This window comes from Candidozyma auris, chromosome 4 (assembly GCF_003013715.1).
Source record: "Candidozyma auris chromosome 4, complete sequence".
NCBI lineage: Eukaryota > Fungi > Ascomycota > Pichiomycetes > Serinales > Metschnikowiaceae > Candidozyma > Candidozyma auris.
In genome coordinates, this window is record NC_072815.1 from 446,949 (window position 1) to 465,366 (window position 18,418).

Below are 18,418 nucleotides of genomic sequence, written 5' to 3' on the forward strand. Positions count from 1 at the left end.
TCCCAGATCGAACTTCGCGAGCCGCACAGGGCCCTATATTTTCAAACGATGAAAGACCTCAATACTTCCCAGAAAGCTTTGGTATAAGCATTACCGTTGCACCTAATTTATCCCCGATTGCATCCCAGCCTCTATAAAAGAACTTCTTCGCTGATTCTGTTGTGTCGAACTTTACCCGATCCCCACGGTTTGGGCGTCATGTGCTTGAGATATTGTTCAGGATCATTGTTTTTGTGACCCAAAGCGGGCTACAAGGGAAGAGCTGGAGAGAGATAGCACATGAAAAGCTTCATGGAAACAATCGATGAATTGTAGTTTCGGACGTTTTTAGTCGCCTTCCTGACATTTTTGTCGAAATAGCTCAAATCTGTACTTGCTCTGAATTCGCTGCGTCTAATTTACACACGATCTGCCCACACTGATATCGCACTGCAGGAAGAGCAAGTTCAATAAAGACACCTTTCAAACGACACCTCCAAATACACAGCTTATCAATCAACAGAGCCGAATTCCTTGTTCCGAATGTCTATTCCGCCGTCGGATATTGAGACTGGCGTCTCCAACGGCGACGTCGACTGGCTATTTCGAGGCAAGTCCAAGAAACTCAATAAGAAGCTCCACCTGGATAAAGCTGGCGCTGACGAGGATAGGCTGAGGGCCGATGACAAGGATAATGGAGACAGAGAGAGAGAGAAAAGTGGTTCGAGAAGATCTGTGAGCATGGAACTGGCGCTGAGTGAGCAGCAAGGCAAGCAGCAGGCGCCTATAGACCCTGAGGACCCTAAATACCCGCTGAAGGCAGTCCTGAAACCCACAACGGCGAGATCTCCGTCGTCTCCTGCTGCCGCATCCCAGGCATCCCCATCTACTCCACCGCAACAGCCCCGAAGACGATCCAGTATAAGCTTTATGAGTTTGGGCAATTCTGGCTCCAATGGATCTGCTCATGATAGCGACTCAAGCTCGTCGCAGCCGCCTCTGAGATCAAATTCTGGAAGGGGACGCTCGTTTTTGAGCTCTCTATCACTGAAGTTCAAGAGTTCAGGTAATGCATCCCCGAGTTCGGCTCCCCCAGCAGCTTCTACTAAACTCAATCCAAACATGATAGGCTCTGGCTCGCAGCCACCAGCGAATCAAGATTTGGCATCCTTAGTTAATAGACCCCCAGCAGAAGCTGGCATCTCTATTCCGCAGCCTAAGGGAAGGCGCTCTTCGTTTTCAGCTAGTCCAAAACTGTCAGTGGACTCGGAACGTGGTGGTTTCTTTAAAAGAAGAACCCTGAATGTCGATCAGAACCCCCCTCCTCCTCCACCGTCACAGCGGGTTGTACTCAATCGCAATAAGAATAAGGAGAAAGTCATGCGAGAGTTTGCGGATCGAAAGCTAAAACGTGTGGCATTCGCTTTAGACAAGCTAAGTGATGATCCTCAGCAGCAGATTCCTTCAAGGCGCCCTAAAAAGGGCAACGTCTTGATTCCAGAAGACTTGACTGCTCCGCTTCCTCGCTTGTCTCAAGGCATCTCTGTGAGTGACGGCAAGGGAAACAAGACGAGTATCACTGAGACAAAGTACACCGAAAAAGAGCTCCAAATGGCCATTGAAGCACAAAGAAAAGCTCTTGCAGAAGCTGAAAAGCATGCTATGGATGCACATCTTTCCGCCAAGCGCTTGGCAGCACAGATCTCTCTGTTCAAGACTTCAAATAAGACTTCAGCAACCATAGAAGAGGATGAGGTTGATATTCAGGCTGAGAAGATAGAAATTGACAAGCCTTTACATGTTCATGAGAATCATTTCGATGAGAGTAGCGAACACCCGGAGATTGCTATTGAAGATTTGTCTCTCGAAGATATCTACGCTCGGTGCTGCCATCTTCGTGAAATCCTTCCCATCCCAGCAACGTTGAAACAGCTTAAGAACAAAACCAGTCCTCTACAGGTGCTCAAGCTCTTGAATCCAAAGCCAACCTTGATAGATGTTCTTTCATTCAGCGACTTCCTCGCTATCACCCCTATCAACACAGTCATTTTTGATAATGTTACAATGACGACTGAGATGCTTAAGCACTTGTTGGCGGCTTTGGTACACAGCAAGACATTGGAGAAGCTTTCTCTTCGTAACGTTGCCATCGACGAAACTGGATGGCTTTATCTTTGTGAATTCTTAGGTCGCAACCGGACAGTCAAGAAACTTGACATTTCTCAACAGAGGGTGAAGACAGTGACTAAGCAAACATCATTCCGCTCTGCCATGAACTGGGACTTGTTTATCAAAACTTTAGTCGCCCGTGGAGGAATCGAAGAGTTGGTGATGGGAGGTTGTAAGCTTTCGGATGAGACCTTCGAAAAGTTGCTTGAGCAGGCACTCACTATTTCCACTTGCAGACTCGGGGTAGCTGCTACTGAGATCAACCTTCGCAAGTGTGAGATGATTGCTGACTGGATCAGCAGACCCAATTCCAAGTGCGTTGGAATTGATATAGCATACAATGATTTGAGTAATGGCCAGCTTAGGCCGTTTATTGAGGCATTCAACACCAAAGAGACTCGCCTCATTTTCTTTTCGCTCAACGCTACCAATCTACAAAACATGGAAGAAGTAGGAGAGCTATTACGAGGGTTGGCCAAGGTGCAGACGCTCCGATTCTTGGACTTGAGCTCCTTGCCACAACTATTCCCCGGGGTCATCTCAAAACTCAGCAAGACCCTTCCTTTATTCCCGTCGTTGAGAAGAGTGCACTTTGATCTAAATGAGCTCACATCACAATCTATTGACGCCATTGCCGATATCCTACCAAAGGTCAAGAACCTAGTGCATGTGTCACTTCTTGGTAATCGAAATTTGACCCGCGGTTGCATTGGCTCATTATACACGGCAGTGAAGAACTCAAACATATTCAATTTGGACTTGGACTATGACATAGTCCCAGATGAACTTTCGCAGAGATTGGCACTTTATCTAATGAAGAATCTAGACCGTCAAGTTAGACCGGATATCAACAGCAGCCGTGGTGATACCGCACAAGACGATGTTATGTTCGACGGTTCTCTTCTTATGGAGACTGCGGAAAAGATGTTGATCGAAAGTGACAAGAACTCCGAGGAAGCCGACTTGAAGTTGCAGAAAATCATCACGAATGCATTGATTGAAAGAACCAACTCGATCAGAAAGGATATTCACAAGATCATCGATGATCTATTTCAGAAGCGTGCATCTGGAACACTCAACTTTGAGGATAAGGAGTCTTTGTTGCGCTTTTGTCTTCTTGATGCTTCTTTAGAGAAGGTCGTCCATCTTTTTGAGCAAAAGGCAAAGAAGTTTACCAGTTATCCCATGAGTCCTTCTCCTTCAGCAAAGGACGACAAGCAGCTTTCACTCGATCTGGAAATCTCTCCAGGGCGTGCCTCTGAGCCGCTGAAGAGCAGTGACCATCAGCATTTGCATGAGAGCTCCAAGGCCCTAATTGATGCTGGTCCTATTTTGATGGCAAAATCAAGACCCACTGCAACATTCACAGCCCCAGATTCAACATTTGAACCTCACCTGGTTGTCGTGGAATCTAGTTCGGATGGACTGAAGGTCCCAATTGATAATACCACAGGACGTCCGGTCTTATTCCGATCTATGTCACAAACGTCTTTGCATGCTAAAGAGCAAGAAAAAGAGGAGGGAGAATTTCATCGTTGGGGGTATTTCATGGAGCATAGAAAATCTGAGGCGGAGGAATCAGACGAGAAGCAGCAAGAAAAATTGGTCATTGGAGCTGTTCCATCGGGCTCAGAACTTCGTGAGGCTATTATCGAGGCAAAGGGTGTTGATTCTGTGACAGACTTGATCTCCAAAATCAGCACGCACAGAGTCAGTTTGGATGGCATCTACAACGCAGACAAGAAAAGAAACTCCGTGGAACGTAAGCCGTTACTGTCTCAATCTGAAAGCCTAGAATTCAAGGATGCCCAGGAGACCCCACTGAGCGACGCTGCCGACGACTCACACTCCATTGACTCCGGTGATGAACAAACTGTCCATCCTGTTGTCGATGAGGCTTACGACAAGCTTTTGAATGAGGCTCAAAGAGTCCGTTCCAACAAAGATTGCGCAACGTAGCACCACAGCATTTATTAATACATATCACAAATTCAACCAATACTCGTTTAGTATTTGAATGTGGTCCTTTGCATGAATGCATTCATCGTTGCATCCGTCAACGGTAGTAAAGCATCTTCAGCAAACTATTATATCAACATAATCACTATTTACTACACTTCATAGCTACAATAGACTTTTGAGAAGACGGTATTAGCTATTTAGAATACAACTGCGGGCAAAGTCCCCTGTCGGTGGTAAATACTAGGTGCACTTACTCCTGAGCAGCCTTGAAAGCAGCGATCTTCTCGGCAATCTTGGCCTGTCTCTGCTCCTTGGTCAACTTCTTGGCCTTGTATTTCTTGGACTCAGCAGCGTACTGCTCCTTGGTGAACTTCTTCTCAGTAGGCTTGAAAGATGGGTCCTCTCTGATCTTCTCGTGGGCGTTCATGTAAATCTCCTCAATGTCCTCAGGGTCAATTTCCTCGTCAATGTAGGACTTGAACACCTGTCTGTACTTCTCCTCATCGTCATCCATCAACTCCTCCATGTACTCAGCAATGTGGCCACCCATGATGTACTTTCTCAAGAGCTCGGCGTCCAACTCCTCAGACTCAATGTCCCAACCAGGGAATCTGTTTGGAGAGTGAGGAATGTACAAACCACCGTCAGAGGCACCCTTCAACACACCGAACACTCTAGCACCGGTGGTGGTTCTCTGCAAACCAATGTCCAAGAAAACCTTGAAAGGTCTTGGACCATCCTCAACGGCCTCGGTCAACTCGTACTCACCCTCGACTTCCTCGACACCCTTGTAGGTCTCGTCCAAGCCGAGCTTTTGCAAAGCTCTTCTGGCAACCAACAAACCAGTAGCGTAGGCAGCAGACCAGTTGGTCAAACCGTGCTTGATACCGTATCTTGGCAACTCGTGAGAGTAGGCAGCGGTCAACACAATATCACCGACAATCTGGGACGAAACGATCTGGGCAATGATGTCCTTGTTGGTGAATCTAACAACCAATCTGTACTTTGGCGAGTTGTACTTAGCCTTGTGCTGAGCGACCAATCTCTTTCTCTGGTAGTAGTCGGTCTTACCCTCTCTTCTTCTACGGAAGGGGGTCTGGAATCTGGAAGAGTAGGCAGAGGTCTTGACTGCTTTGTCGAAAGCCATTTTTGTTAGTTGGTTCTAGATGGGGAATTGAGAAGAGAAGAATTTTTCACTTTTTAGTGAGGCCCTCACTGAAAATAAAATAGGCGGGGCACGACCCTTGGTGAGAAAAGTTGCAGATGGAAGGCTACAAATTACGCGCGCGTTAAGTATAGTTGGTACCGTACATTCTGTCGTAGGTTGTAAATTACGGTTTGGAAAGGAAGCAAGGAAGCATGTAGATGATTTAAGCGCTAGTGAAAATACAAAAAAACAAAAACTTTTCATGTAAGCCTTCTTTTGTTGCCACTTTGGGCGAGAACTAGTGATGGTGTGTGCTATTTGATGCACAGTGCAATGATGTGAGGAGCGATGATCCTAACGAGTAGTTAGCACCGGCTTTTGTCCATTTCCGTAACGATCAATGCCTTCACTCCACGCATCCTTGATTAGCAGATCCCAGGCGGTCTCCGTTGAAGTGCATCTCAAAAGTGGGCTCCTTTGGTTTACCCCAGCCATTGTTTGCATATTCTCTTAATGGCTGCGAAACGTCAGATAGACTATGCACAAGCGAATTGTGAACAAAACAAAAGGACTGTTGTGGTATTTATATCGTAGCTTACACTCTGCAGTGAGCTTTAAAAGTCTTCTTTCTTTTCAAAGGATTGAGAAACTTTCGTAAACTACCCTGGAATGCCGAGGGTGGGGGAAAGGGTAACTCAGTGCACTTTGCAGCGAATCGATAACATCATCATAAGCACAACAGTCGAAACAAAAATGATCAATAACTTTAATATGATTATCTTGTCATCTTCAAACACATAATTGCCTCTCTTCCTACAAGATGGCGCAATTATTGATTTTCTATCTTAGGTTTATTATTTATGTACGGTCCATTCTTCAGGCACAACACTCCTCGCTTAAACTTTTGACGTGCACCAGCAGATTTGCACCCATTCTGTAGACTGCCCACAGAGAAGAAGGTAAAAACCTAACTTTTTTGATGAAAACTTCCTGCAAGCTTGTCAATCTACTCTGTAACGATCAACAGAAACAAGCCGCCTCAATACACCAGTTCTAATGTTCTTCTCCGTCGGCATTGCCTCTGCATAGTGCATCGTTGCCCTCGCCTCTATCTTGCCTCTCCAAAGTACCCTCCAGCCACTCATTCCACCCAATGTCCACTGAAGAGTCTTCAAGGCCCCAGCAGGCCCCAGAAGAGGGAAATCTCAGATATGCTGCTTACGCCAACCGGTTCAGAACAATTCTCCGTGCTTCCCACAGATACATCGCCTACACCTCGGACATTGGCGAGTCCTTCCGGCCCGTGGCCCACCCGTATTTGGTGACGTTGGGATACGGTGTATCCTGGGCGTATTTGTTGTGTGACGTTGGATACGCCTCATGGGTGGTGAAGATGAGGAACGAAGGAAGATACAAGCCGGGGCTTTTGCCATGGCAACCGACACCAGAGGAGAACAAGGAAGAAGCGGTGAAGTACAGACAACAGGTGGGCAACTCGCTCTCTGAAACGGACTGGAGGGTGCAGTTTGCAAAAAGAGGCATTTTCCAAGGTCTTGCCTCCATGGGATTGCCTGCATTGACCATCCACTCTGCCGTAAGGTACTCGTCAGTGTTGTTCAAAAACGTCCAGACCAAGGCGATCAAGACATACGGCCCTGTCAGTGTGGGCTTGGGTATCGTGCCTCTTTTGCCGTATATCTTCGACGAGCCTGTTGAGCACGTGGTGGACTATGTGTTTGACCAAGGCGAGGCCTTCTACAGAAAGAAGTTAGAGTAGCATTCATATATCAAGACATCATAACCAACCGTACATCCTCCCCAATCATTAAGTGTTGCATTTGCATACTCTCTGTCCTGTCCTTTTTTTTTTTGTCCCATCCTAGACCTGTGGCTTCGAGTAGTTGTACTCGCCACACTTCTTGCATGTCCTGGCCTCGTCGTCCCCATCGAACGACAAAATGGCCTCCTTAACCTGTGTGCCCAAATCCGAGCAGTAGAACACAATCTCGTGCACGATTTCTTTGCAATTACGGCAGTACCACCGGATCTTGTCGTTGACTCCCTCGGGCCGATCCTGCTCCACCACCAAGCCAATGGTATTGGCAAACCTCACGGGGTTGTGAGGCACATTCCCTGGTAACAAAAACGAGTCGCCTTCTTCGATCACAATGTCCTTGAACTCACCTTCATCAACAACTTTCAAGCACATTTTCCCTTTGAGCTGGTGGAAATACTCTGGGGTCTGGTTCACATGGTAGTCAGTTCTCTCGTTGGGCCCTCCTACTATCATAACAGTCGCACCCCCACGGTGAAGACAATAGTTGTTGACGGGCGGTTTCAACAAGTGACCGTTTTCGGCTATCCAGTTTTTGATGTTGATCGGCGGCGTAAGCATATGAAAGTCTTAGTTTAATTGCGTCGAGGTTTGCCTCTGGTGGAGTATGATCGCAGATGACTCAGACTGCACTTTATACCCTTCTCGTATAACGCCTCGGACTAGTTGCTCTGGCCAGACGCCGTAGCAGCACGTAATACATGATATCGTCTGACTTTTACGTGAGGCTGAAGTCATCGGCGACTAAGCTGTGTTTTGAGATGAAAAAAAGAAGCTTCCCCACCAGGAGTCGAACCTGGAATCTTCTGGTTCCAACAGAAGTGGTTACTAATCGTAGCCAGACGCCTTGACCATTGGGCCATGAGGAACGAAGCTTGTGAAGAATTGATTTTGAGTTGACTATATTGGCTATAATCGAGGCATTAAAAGAAAGAGAATTTAAAGAAACTAGCTTCATATGGTAGCTCTGTCTGCTTTGTGTCGTCCTTGGGGCTGAAATGTGGCTAAATCAGCTTAAAGAAAACGTATACGTCAACGATAAATCGCGACCACATATAAAATCCCTTGAAACCATTCTCTGAGCTTTGGAAAAGCCCAGATAATGCATGCCTGAGTTCATTTACTACATGGCATGAAAGACTTGTTTTTAATTCTACTGAGAGTTCATCCTTGTTGTACAGAGTTCTCGTTCTTTCAACTCTCACATGAGAGAAGGAGCTTCTAAAACGTGAACTCCTCAGGCTCGAAAGCAAAACCTACTTAGTGAGATTTATTGGATATAATGAAGCCATAACGAGTCGTGTCATTTACGGAAGACAGTTTCAAACTCTTGATTTTGGCTGCATAATGCCTCTCGCTCGAAATTCTCTAACCGTCATCGACCTCAACATCTTCAATTTCCAGAGTGATTACTTCATTGTATACGATCATTCTAAAGAGAGAATTGAGCTCTATTATCGCACCTGAGTGTCCTTCAATGAGTTCTCTAAGGATACTCTTACCTAGGCAGTGGCACCACCTAGTGCAGGCATAATCGCACATACAATCTACATCTGTAGTCCACCACCACATTACTAATACGTTTCCCATGAAAATCGTTATAATTGTTCGATTCACCGATGCAGGTGGCAACAACGAACCGCTTCAAGACCTTGAGCTCCCTTTAACTGTTAATTTCGATAGGGATGACGTAAACACGTTAGTTAGTAGCTTGTGGCTCAAGCAGCAAATCAGAACTCACCGCAAGACCACAGAGAGAAGACGAATCAGGCTCATATACAACGGCAGAGTGCTTAATGAACTCACAAACTTTCGAGATGACATATTTGCCCCCAAATTGCGCCTGATGGAGTTGCTGCGAATCGATGAGCCTCTACGGATCTACATTCACTGTCTTGTGGGAGAAAAGCTCACAAGCAGCCAGCTAGCCGAGGAAAGAGAGCTTGATAAGAGACCACAGCAAGTAACCACAGCTCCTCAGGTTGTTGGGTTTGACCGATTGCTCCAACAAGGTTTCAGTCAGGAAGATGTCAATGACCTCAGACGCCAGTTTAGGGAAGTGTATTTGCCAGAGGCACTTCAAAATATGAACGCAGGAGATGTAACAGATGTCGAGGAAGAAGAAGCACGTCAGCAGCTCATAAGACAAATCGAAGAGCGTTGGATAGAATCGACAATCAATGGCAATACCCCTGGTGAGCCCTCTAACATCGTTACTACCAGCGCTGGCGCTGAAGACGACACTGGCGTGATTGCACCTCCCGTTAGGGCATCTGCAGAGCTCGAGGAATCCAACCACAACGTAGACTTAGTGTTGGGGATGTTGATAGGTGCGTTCTTGGGGGTCGTGGCGGTGATCTTTGTGCTACTCGACGACTCTTTCGTCAACAAGGACCGCCGCTGGGCAATCTACGCAGGTGTGATGGCAAACTTGATGTATGCCATTCTTCGGGGCCAGTGGCTATAGAGCGAGAAATTACGTTATACTTTGTGAGATGTTTGATCTACCAGCCCTCACAAGCTCCATGGAATCAACCACCCCGGAAGGGGCAGATGGGTCCGACAGCGAGACTCATGAAAGGGCGCTAAGATGATCGATTGTCCATCACTGGATGTTACTCTGGCCAGAACTTGACACTTGCCAACTCGTAGGGATATCGGAAACAGACAAGCAACACGGTATAAGTTCTGGTCGCCGCACAAAGAAGAAGAAGAAAAGAAGAAAAAGCTGGGATGCGCTCACTTGTTAAGTAGGAGCATCGCGTTACCCGGTGTGGGCACTCTATGCAGTCCACATAGGTCAAAAGCTGTGAACGGAAAGAATCACGTACACATTGCAGTTGATATGAATTGTTGAAGGCTGTTTCAAATTGAATGGATAGGAAAATGATGGAGTTACGCCGTTGAAATGACGTTCTTCGCTGCTGTATTCAAAGAGCCGTCGCGAGCCAATCTTGCAGGGATTCAAAGGTGATCTTGTCGTCATGAAAACACTAATCATGATGTCCGGCGCTGATGAAGGGTAGTGATAATAATAAGAAGGGAAGGGGTGGGTGAACCGAAGCGGTTAATTATCTGTGGCTCTCTTATATAAGAATACCAATTGAACGCGTATTTGTTCAGACAAGGGTTTCTGCGTTGCATAAGTAGTCCCAGTGTAAATGGAGCTCTGATGATATCAAATCATCAAACGTTTTCGATTTTGTCTGCGATGACTATTATTATGAGCCATCATATAGTGACCACAATGGCTGCGAAATACACTCTGAACCCTTCCTAACAACCATACAACAAGCCGTTTGCGCCCACTGAAATGCGTTGATGGTTTTCGACCTTCTCATCTCAAATATAGGCTTTTCCTCAAATCGTTTAAGACATCACTAGCCCATATTGCAGTCTACGAACCTTCCCTTACCACGCAAGGCACCTACAAATCCCCCATTATTTTTCTTTTTAATTTTTTTGTGAGGCGTCAACTATACTCTAAAGTCAATTGTCAAAATACTTTGGTCCCAATCATTTCAATGAGCCAAACAAGCAAAGAAAGAATCACCTTCAATCATACTCACCACTCATGGCATACTATATACGGCAGATTTATTGGGCGCGCTGGACCAACAATTATGTGTCTCCACACTGATAGGAAATGAGAGGTCCTCGTTAAGCGAACGTGAAAATGAGAAAGCAAACAAAACAAATTGCAATTGACACTTGATTATGACAATTGGTATTGATCAAACCTGCAAATTGCCTAATTTCTGAGACTTTTCATTACCCCCCACCCCCTCTTAATTCTCTGTTTCCGGTTCCGCTTTGTGCTATCTCTTTCGCACTTGACATCTCGGGATCCCCAGTCCGTCACAGGGCTCGAGGCAGACCAAGCAGATGTCTAGTTGACTCAATGAGGAACAAAAAAAAAGAAAAAAAATAGAAATAAGTTTCAATCAGATCTCAATCCAGTGATGCCAATCACTAATCCCCATGGTCATGTGAATCCCTTTATTCTACACCTTTGGTCATCGCTATTTCGGTGTTAGCGGTGTCTCCCCCTCACCTTTTTTTCATTGGAGGCTCGGTGCCGCTTTCCTGCCTCCGCAGTAGGCACAAATCTACAAACTTCTCATTTTTCACCTTCAACAAACGCTCTACTTATCACAGAATGTCCGAGAATCCTTTGCCTTTCATCTATCAATTCGCTGCGGGCGCCATTGCCGGCGTCTCGGAGATTTTGGTCATGTACCCGTTAGACGTTGTGAAAACGAGACAGCAGTTGGCTACCACCTCTGACTACAACGGCACCATCAGATGCTTGCGTAAGATTGTCGCCGAGGAAGGTTTTTCCAGATTGTACAAGGGCATCACGGCTCCGATCTTGATGGAGGCTCCAAAGAGAGCCACCAAGTTTGCTGCCAACGATGAGTGGGGCAAATTCTACAGGAAAGCATTTGACATGCCTCACATGAACCAGTCGTTGGCAGTCTTGACAGGTGCTACCGCCGGTGCCACCGAGTCATTTGTGGTGGTGCCTTTCGAATTGATTAAAATCAAATTGCAGGATAAAACTTCTAAGTTTAACGGGATGGGCGACGTCATGAAGCACGTTATCAAGGAAAACGGTGTCCTCGGCATGTATAAGGGATTGGAGTCCACCATGTGGAGACATGTGGCTTGGAACGCCGGTTACTTTGGCTTGATCCACCAAGTGAGATCGTTGATGCCCAAACCAAAGTCTTCGAGCGAGAAGACCATGATAGACTTGACGTGCGGTACCATTGGTGGTACTTTCGGCACAGTTTTGAACACTCCCTTCGATGTGGTGAAGTCCAGAATCCAGGCTGGTTCCTCCAAATACATCTGGACTCTCCCCTCTGTGGTGACGGTGGCCAAGGAAGAAGGGTTCGCTGCTTTGTACAAGGGCTTCATTCCTAAGGTCTTAAGATTGGGTCCTGGCGGTGGTATTCTTTTGGTGGTCTTTACTACATGCATGGACTTCTTCAGAACGATCCACGAGAAGAAGTAATCGCGTGGGTGCTACTGATGCGTAATGCTAACAGAGAATTCCTTATCGGGCCATCTATAGATATTTCAGCTTCCCTCGATAGTAATGCTAATCTCTTCACTTCTTATGTCTCCGGCTTACCCACGTGAAGTCGTATAACACGGCAAACATGTCAAGAATTTCAACTTGCCTGTCAAAATCAATGTAGTCCTGGTACTTATCCAAATACTTGAAGGTATCCGAGTAGTTGAATGACTCCAAGACTACCGTGGTCAATGGTGGGTTTTCTCTTTCCGGCTCGTCTTGAGCCGTCCCTAGCTCCAGAGTGATTTTTCCTAGCTTGGAGTTCACCTCGTATAGGTCACGTTCCTTGGTTTCTTGGGGATTGAATTCCTCTAGGAGCTTTTGAATATATACATCGACGCGCTGAAAGTTGGCTCTTCTAGGAATGAACCTGTCATAAATTGCAACTAGAGGCTGCAATTGCTGAAGTATTGAAAATAGCAAATCATACTTCACCGACTTCACTGAGTGAGAGCCAAAGATCCAAGAGTCCTCAGAGATTTCATAGATGTTATCGTAACGTGGACTCAATATCAAGTCAAAAATCAGATAGACTTCTTCAACAACATATTTCAAGTCCTCTTCGTTGAAGTTTTTGGCAACAAATTTCACGAAATGAATCAAGGTCCTATAAAGCTCGACCCACCTATACGCGCCGATACCATCGACAGGATTTTCCTCAAACTCAAGTAAAATATGATAGAGCACAGTCAATGAAATCTTGCAGTTGTCTAAATCAAGCTTCTTACTTAAGTTGAATCTCAACATGACTTGAACGATGTCCACAATGTACAAAAGAATATTCTTTTCTCCTTTTTCACCCAAGTCATTTGGAACGACAGGAGATTTGTGATGACAAAGCTTCCACTTGAATTCATTTATTGTCAATTTTTTTAGGTTCTCCATAGCTCCTGTCTTCTTCAGAACTAGCGTTAATATAATCAAGAGCACGAGCCTAGAGCTATAGGTATTGATCCTCAGTTTTGCCTGATGATGTAAAATGTACGAAGATACGCAAAGCCACAAACGTAGAAGGGAAACAGACTCTAAAGATTTTTCTTTTTGTGACGTCAATATCTTCACAAACGAGGCATTCTGGACTAACGTGTAAAGAAGCAATGTCACGTTTAAAAAGCCTGGAGCCCTTAATGCTCTCTCATCTTCAGCCTGAATCACACCAATTGCCTTGAGTCTTGTGGTGCACTCAAAGCGAAGAATATCCTCAAGCAAGGGGTCGTGCTTGATTTTCTCAACCGAGCAGAGATTCTTGCAATTTTTATGTAGGTTTGTTATCTGTTCCAAAGTGTCTATTGACATATAGCCATTGGTACTAAGCCTGTGCCCTGTGATCCACGAAAAAAATGAAGAATGATTCAATGTGTACGAAAGCATGTCATCCATGAGGCCGTAAAAGTAGTTGAAATTTGCAGCCAACAACGGCATTATTCTAGAGATGTAAGGGCTGAGCTTTTCTGATTCCTCGAAATCAAGGTGAGAAAGGTAGTTGGTGTAAACGTTGGGCGAAGTTGTCTTGATTGTAGTGATATCCAATGATAGCGATACCTTGTCGAGAAGTAAAATGCTAAGCGGGCTGCTGGCTAAAGAGCCCTGTATAACGTAAAGATGCATAAATGTTTCGTAAGAAAGACGTATGTCATTTTCTGTGGCGCTTTCGATCTGGTCGGAGCTTCTCCAAGTGTGAGCGTTGAGCTTATCAAGAGTTTGTGATATATCAACCTTGAAGAATGAGTGAAGAACACTCTTGACAATAAGAAATCGCCTTGATCCCGGTTTGTCTCTTTCCAAAGCAATTGCTTTATATAAACCTCTAAGGATCTCATGCATAAGAAGGATAAGCTCTTTGAGGGAGCCCAAATAGCCTATGTGGGACTTGGGTAGCGACAACACAGCGTCCATGAACCACTTCACTCGGAGTAATAGCTCCGCTAAGTGCTGTTCTGTGAGTCTTCCCTTGGATCCTGGAAGATCAAAAACGATTCCCACAGCATCAAGGTTATTCTTTTTGGATGCCTCCCATAGATTACCGAACCAGAGTCTAAGAACGGAGGCAATTCTAGTCAAAAACATATTTCTCCCGGCCACGTCTAGTTCTCCCAAGGGAGGCAGCTCAATTGTGTCGTCAGAGATACTCACCACCGATTGGCGTCTCTCACTGGTATTCTCAGCAATTGTCTGCTTCTCCAATTGACCGTTCGCTTTTGTCATGGACTTTTGTGGCGAAGCGTTGGCCAAATGAGCCACATGCATAGTCTCCTTGCCGTCTTCCTCCCTGGTTCCTGGAAAGCTTTGTGAGGTTATGTCCTCCTCGTCTTCCCCGGATCCCTGATTCAGCGAGCTAGAGTCATTTTCCACAATCAGCGGCCGTGCCTCTGTTTCGTCAGGCTTGTATTCAATGGCCTCACCCAAAAGATGAACACCGTAACGAAAGATTCGATCAATTCCAGGCACCGGAGCAGGACTCGGTCTCCAGAGGGGTTCAGACGCCTTGGCCAAGTTTGCCGAAAACTGCACGGGGTCAATGGGCTCAGTGAAGAGATCATGAATCTCCTGCGTGACATCCTTGCCTAAGAGCTTAGCGTAGTCCATGGCTCTGGAGTGCAAGGGTAGTAGTAGCTGGTCAGTTAGGAGTCGCTGAGTTGTAGCTAAGAACTAACCTGTATGCTCGGCATGTGTCAGCCACTAATCCGACTGTGAACGTTAATGTTTTGAAGCCTGGCGAATTGCACCAGGAATAGAGAGCATTTAGAAAGATTAGAATTAACTAGAAATAAGAGTCTTCTCTACAGCAATTGAAATGTATTCTGAGATACTTTTATAGCTGTGGGTGTTCACTTGTCTATGCGCATATTCTTGAGAGACCGGCCCGAATTGGGTGGGCTGAAGAAGCATAACCTAGGGCTAATCTCACTTTCTTAGCTAACTATGTCTATCAATCGGAGCTGCATTGATTTGGCCAAAGTTTTGAGCATGAGCTGTCATTCGTGCCATGTATTTCGTAGTCATTCACCTTAATAGCGAATTTTGCAACCATTACTGCACAATTGGTGGTTAACGTCTTAAGCACTGTCCTTCCACTGTACTCAAAAATGTACTGAATAACGGCGGTTTATAGATCTTGGCCCTGTAAACACTTGTACTATAGCTCCTCTAGGATACCTTTTGAAGCTCTTAGGTACAGACAAGCAATAACGCATGTGGCTGAATCAGGTTTTGTTTGAAGTAGTCCATTGAGCACCCAAAAGGGATAAGCATGGTTGAATATTATTACCAACATCAAACAATATATATTCAATTCATCCCAAGAATTACGTTCATACTTTTATTTATAATATTTGGCTAGTCTCTCAGACTCTTTCCCAGAGTATTACTCGTTTGCAACCAATATCGCGATAGAACCGCACGCTCAGCCTTGTATATCACCGATCAGCTTAGCCTTCATATTCATTTTACCCACAATGTCATACCAGCACTTGGACGATCAGCCGCCAGAGGCAATTCCTCTACAAGACCTTGCTGCTGATGGAAATGAAAACGAGAGCCTGTCTGAATATGCCGACGATTCGGACTCGTCTCAGATGTTTGACGAGATTGCCTCCTATAATAGGAAACGCCAAGTTGTGGGGGATTTCACCGAGAGCCCGAGTTACCAACGAATAAAAGACCGCTTCTTTGGCACAAATCAAGTTCTGAAAAGACTTCTCGTGGGAATCTCCGTGGGGGCAGTGCTACTATGGCTAGTGGCTCTCATTGTATACTCAAACGGCAGAGCCCGAAAAGTCACGTCTGATCTATGGCATGGAGGCAGCACAAACATAGTGGCGCTAGAAAACCGAAATGTGTCGTTGAACACATATCTGGCACAATTGGCCAACGTTTCGATGGCCGAATACCGAAAAGGGGTGTACTTCCCTGATGAAAAAGTTGTACGCTGGCTTACGGAAGCTCAGCGCCCAAGTCTCGATGACCACATGGGGAATAAAGATTCAGGATTCTACTTGACTCGTGTGGAAAAATCTTTTGTTGTTCGCCAGGTCGGAACAGACTATTCAAGGACTATTCGGGAGTCTCCTCAATTCGAGGCTTTTAATAATTTCTTCTACGTGGAAGACATGCTTCTTAATCCTGGAGCGGCTGCAGACGACCCAAACACCTGGCATTTGTTACGATCTGATCTGATTCCTCAGTGGAGGCACCTGTCGTTTGCTTTATACTGGCTATGGAACCCCTCAACGGCTTCGTATAAGCCTATTTTACCTAAGACAGAAAAAGAGGGAAAGGAACGTCTTGAAAAGGTTCATTTTGCCACTTTCAATCCGTCTGGTGACAAAGTCACATTCGGTCATAACCACGATCTCTACCTTCTTGATATTGATACCATGGATATTACTAGAGTCACCGATACTGGCTCACTGACAGTCTTCAACGGCAAGCCTGACTGGGTGTACGAAGAGGATGTTTATCCACATGCTATGATGCTCTGGTGGTCCTCTGATCTGAAGCATCTCGCCTACGCTACCATCGATGATACCAATGTGAAAGAGTACGACATGGACTACTACGTCAAGGAGTCTGATAAGGTAGGAATGTCGTATGAGAGTCCGCTGGGGGATAAAGTCGACGATGTTAATCAATACCCACTCAGATCCAGCATTCGCTATCCCAAGCCGGGCACGCTGAACCCGATTGTGTCCATGAGCGTATATGATACCGATTCTGGTGAAACCTTGACGATAGGTCCCCTTTCCGACGACGAGATTGGACATGATTTCATACTTTATGATGCAAAATGGATCGACGATAATAGCCTTTTGCTAAAGGTGAGTGACCGTACGAGCTCAATTCTAAAAAAGAAAGCTTTTCTTTTAAGTGAAAAGAAGCTTCAATCCGTACACACAACCAATAGCTCGGCCTTCAGTGGCTGGATCGAAAAAGCGCAACCAATTACCATCATCGAGAGTGACAAGAAGAACAAGTATATTGATAGAATTGTTAGCGATGATCGTGTCCAATTAGCCGTCTTTGAGCTGGCCACAACTGATAAACCCTCCAAAATTATTGGATCAATTCATTCGAGCTCTCCAGTGGCTTACAATGCTGTGGATGAAGAAATATACTTTCTCACTGAGGACAAGATGGACTATCAGTTAATGGCATTTTCGATGAGAGAGAACACTGCAAAGCTGTTGACAGTGGAATCTGGCAAGTACGATGTGCTGTTTAATAAGGATGGGCAGTTTGTCAACTTACGCTATCGCGGTCCGAATGAGCCATGGCAAAAGCTTGTAAACATAGCTGATTTGACAGAGGATCCCGAAGTTCTAGAATCTATAAAGCCGATCAATGATGTCCAAAGATTACTGCGAGATCTCGCCAAAGTCAATATGCCAACTCGAATATATAGCCAAGTAAGGGTTGGCCATTCCTCTTCATCTGCAGAGCTCAACATGATAGAGATATTTCCTCCCAGGTTTGATCCCAAGAAGGCGCACCCTTTGTTGGTGCACGTATACGGTGGACCTGGCTCTACAACTGTCGAGAAAGGCTTCAGCGTTGATTTTCAGGATATTGTTAGTGCTAGCCTTGGGGCGGTGGTTTTGATCATAGATCCCAGGGGTACGGGAAGCGACGACTGGAAACAGAAATCGTGGGCAAGCAAGCGAATCGGATACTGGGAAGCGTCTGACGTTATAGACGTGGCCAAGGACTACATTTCTAGGAACAAGTATATTGATGCCAAGCGTACGGCTGTTTGGGGCTGGTCATATGGTGGTTTCACCACACTTAAAACTTTGGAGCGCGATAAGGGAGAAGTCTTCAAGTTTGGCATGGCAGTGGCACCTGTCACTAACTGGCTTTTCTATAATTCCGTCTACACAGAGCGCTACATGAAAAGCCCAGCAGACAATGACAACTATAAATCAACTTCAAAAATCACCGACTTTGAGGCGTTCAAGGGCGTCTCCCGATTTTTGGTGATGGCGGGCTCTGCCGATGATAACGTCCATCTTCAGAATCTTTTCTGGCTTACAGACAATTTGAATATTCACAATGTCGAAAATTATGACATGCATATCTTCCCAGATAGTGACCACTCCATCTACTACCATAATGCGAACACTATCATCTACGATAAACTTCTCAACTTGTTGGACATGGCTTACCGAGGGTTGTGGGATTAAAGATATAACGAGGAGGTTTTGCAACATATGGGTTTCCCTCCTTATTTTTCGTTTTTCTTTTGTGC

General features: G+C 45.5%; 8 protein-coding genes across 8 annotated transcripts; 5 read left to right on the forward strand and 3 right to left on the reverse strand. All coding sequences in view use genetic code 12, as the record gives it.

Annotated features, from left to right (window-relative positions):
• Positions 1–522: 522 nt before the first annotated feature.
• On the forward strand, positions 523–4,107 carry LPI9 (protein phosphatase regulator; the record flags this gene model as incomplete). Its single annotated transcript, XM_029037123.2, has 1 exon — positions 523–4,107. The coding sequence occupies one exon, from the start codon at positions 523–525 to the stop codon at positions 4,105–4,107; it is 3,585 nt and encodes a 1,194-aa protein (XP_028888179.2).
• A 253-nt stretch (positions 4,108–4,360) lies between these two features.
• On the reverse strand, positions 4,361–5,257 carry RPL5 (60S ribosomal protein uL18; the record flags this gene model as incomplete). The annotated part of the gene is made up of 1 exon (XM_029037124.2): positions 4,361–5,257. One exon carries the CDS (start codon positions 5,255–5,257, stop codon positions 4,361–4,363), a length of 897 nt encoding a protein of 298 aa, XP_028888180.1.
• Positions 5,258–6,410: 1,153 nt separating this feature from the next.
• On the forward strand, positions 6,411–7,034 carry CJI96_0003890 (uncharacterized protein; the record flags this gene model as incomplete). The annotated part of the gene is made up of 1 exon (XM_029037125.1): positions 6,411–7,034. The coding sequence occupies one exon, from the start codon at positions 6,411–6,413 to the stop codon at positions 7,032–7,034; it is 624 nt and encodes a 207-aa protein (XP_028888181.1).
• A 102-nt stretch (positions 7,035–7,136) lies between these two features.
• Positions 7,137–7,652, reverse strand: CJI96_0003891 (3-hydroxyanthranilate 3,4-dioxygenase; the record flags this gene model as incomplete). Its single annotated transcript, XM_029037126.2, has 1 exon — positions 7,137–7,652. The coding sequence occupies one exon, from the start codon at positions 7,650–7,652 to the stop codon at positions 7,137–7,139; it is 516 nt and encodes a 171-aa protein (XP_028888182.1).
• Positions 7,653–8,679: 1,027 nt separating this feature from the next.
• CJI96_0003892 (uncharacterized protein) lies at positions 8,680–9,558 on the forward strand (the record flags this gene model as incomplete). Its single annotated transcript, XM_029037127.1, has 1 exon — positions 8,680–9,558. One exon carries the CDS (start codon positions 8,680–8,682, stop codon positions 9,556–9,558), a length of 879 nt encoding a protein of 292 aa, XP_028888183.1.
• A 1,692-nt stretch (positions 9,559–11,250) lies between these two features.
• Positions 11,251–12,111, forward strand: CJI96_0003893 (mitochondrial 2-oxodicarboxylate carrier; the record flags this gene model as incomplete). The annotated part of the gene is made up of 1 exon (XM_029037128.2): positions 11,251–12,111. The coding sequence occupies one exon, from the start codon at positions 11,251–11,253 to the stop codon at positions 12,109–12,111; it is 861 nt and encodes a 286-aa protein (XP_028888184.1).
• Positions 12,112–12,207: 96 nt separating this feature from the next.
• On the reverse strand, positions 12,208–14,760 carry CJI96_0003894 (uncharacterized protein; the record flags this gene model as incomplete). The annotated part of the gene is made up of 1 exon (XM_029037129.2): positions 12,208–14,760. One exon carries the CDS (start codon positions 14,758–14,760, stop codon positions 12,208–12,210), a length of 2,553 nt encoding a protein of 850 aa, XP_028888185.2.
• An 869-nt stretch (positions 14,761–15,629) lies between these two features.
• STE13 (Ste13p) lies at positions 15,630–18,353 on the forward strand (the record flags this gene model as incomplete). The annotated part of the gene is made up of 1 exon (XM_054702151.1): positions 15,630–18,353. One exon carries the CDS (start codon positions 15,630–15,632, stop codon positions 18,351–18,353), a length of 2,724 nt encoding a protein of 907 aa, XP_054558126.1.
• Between the last annotated feature and the right edge of the window lie 65 nt (positions 18,354–18,418).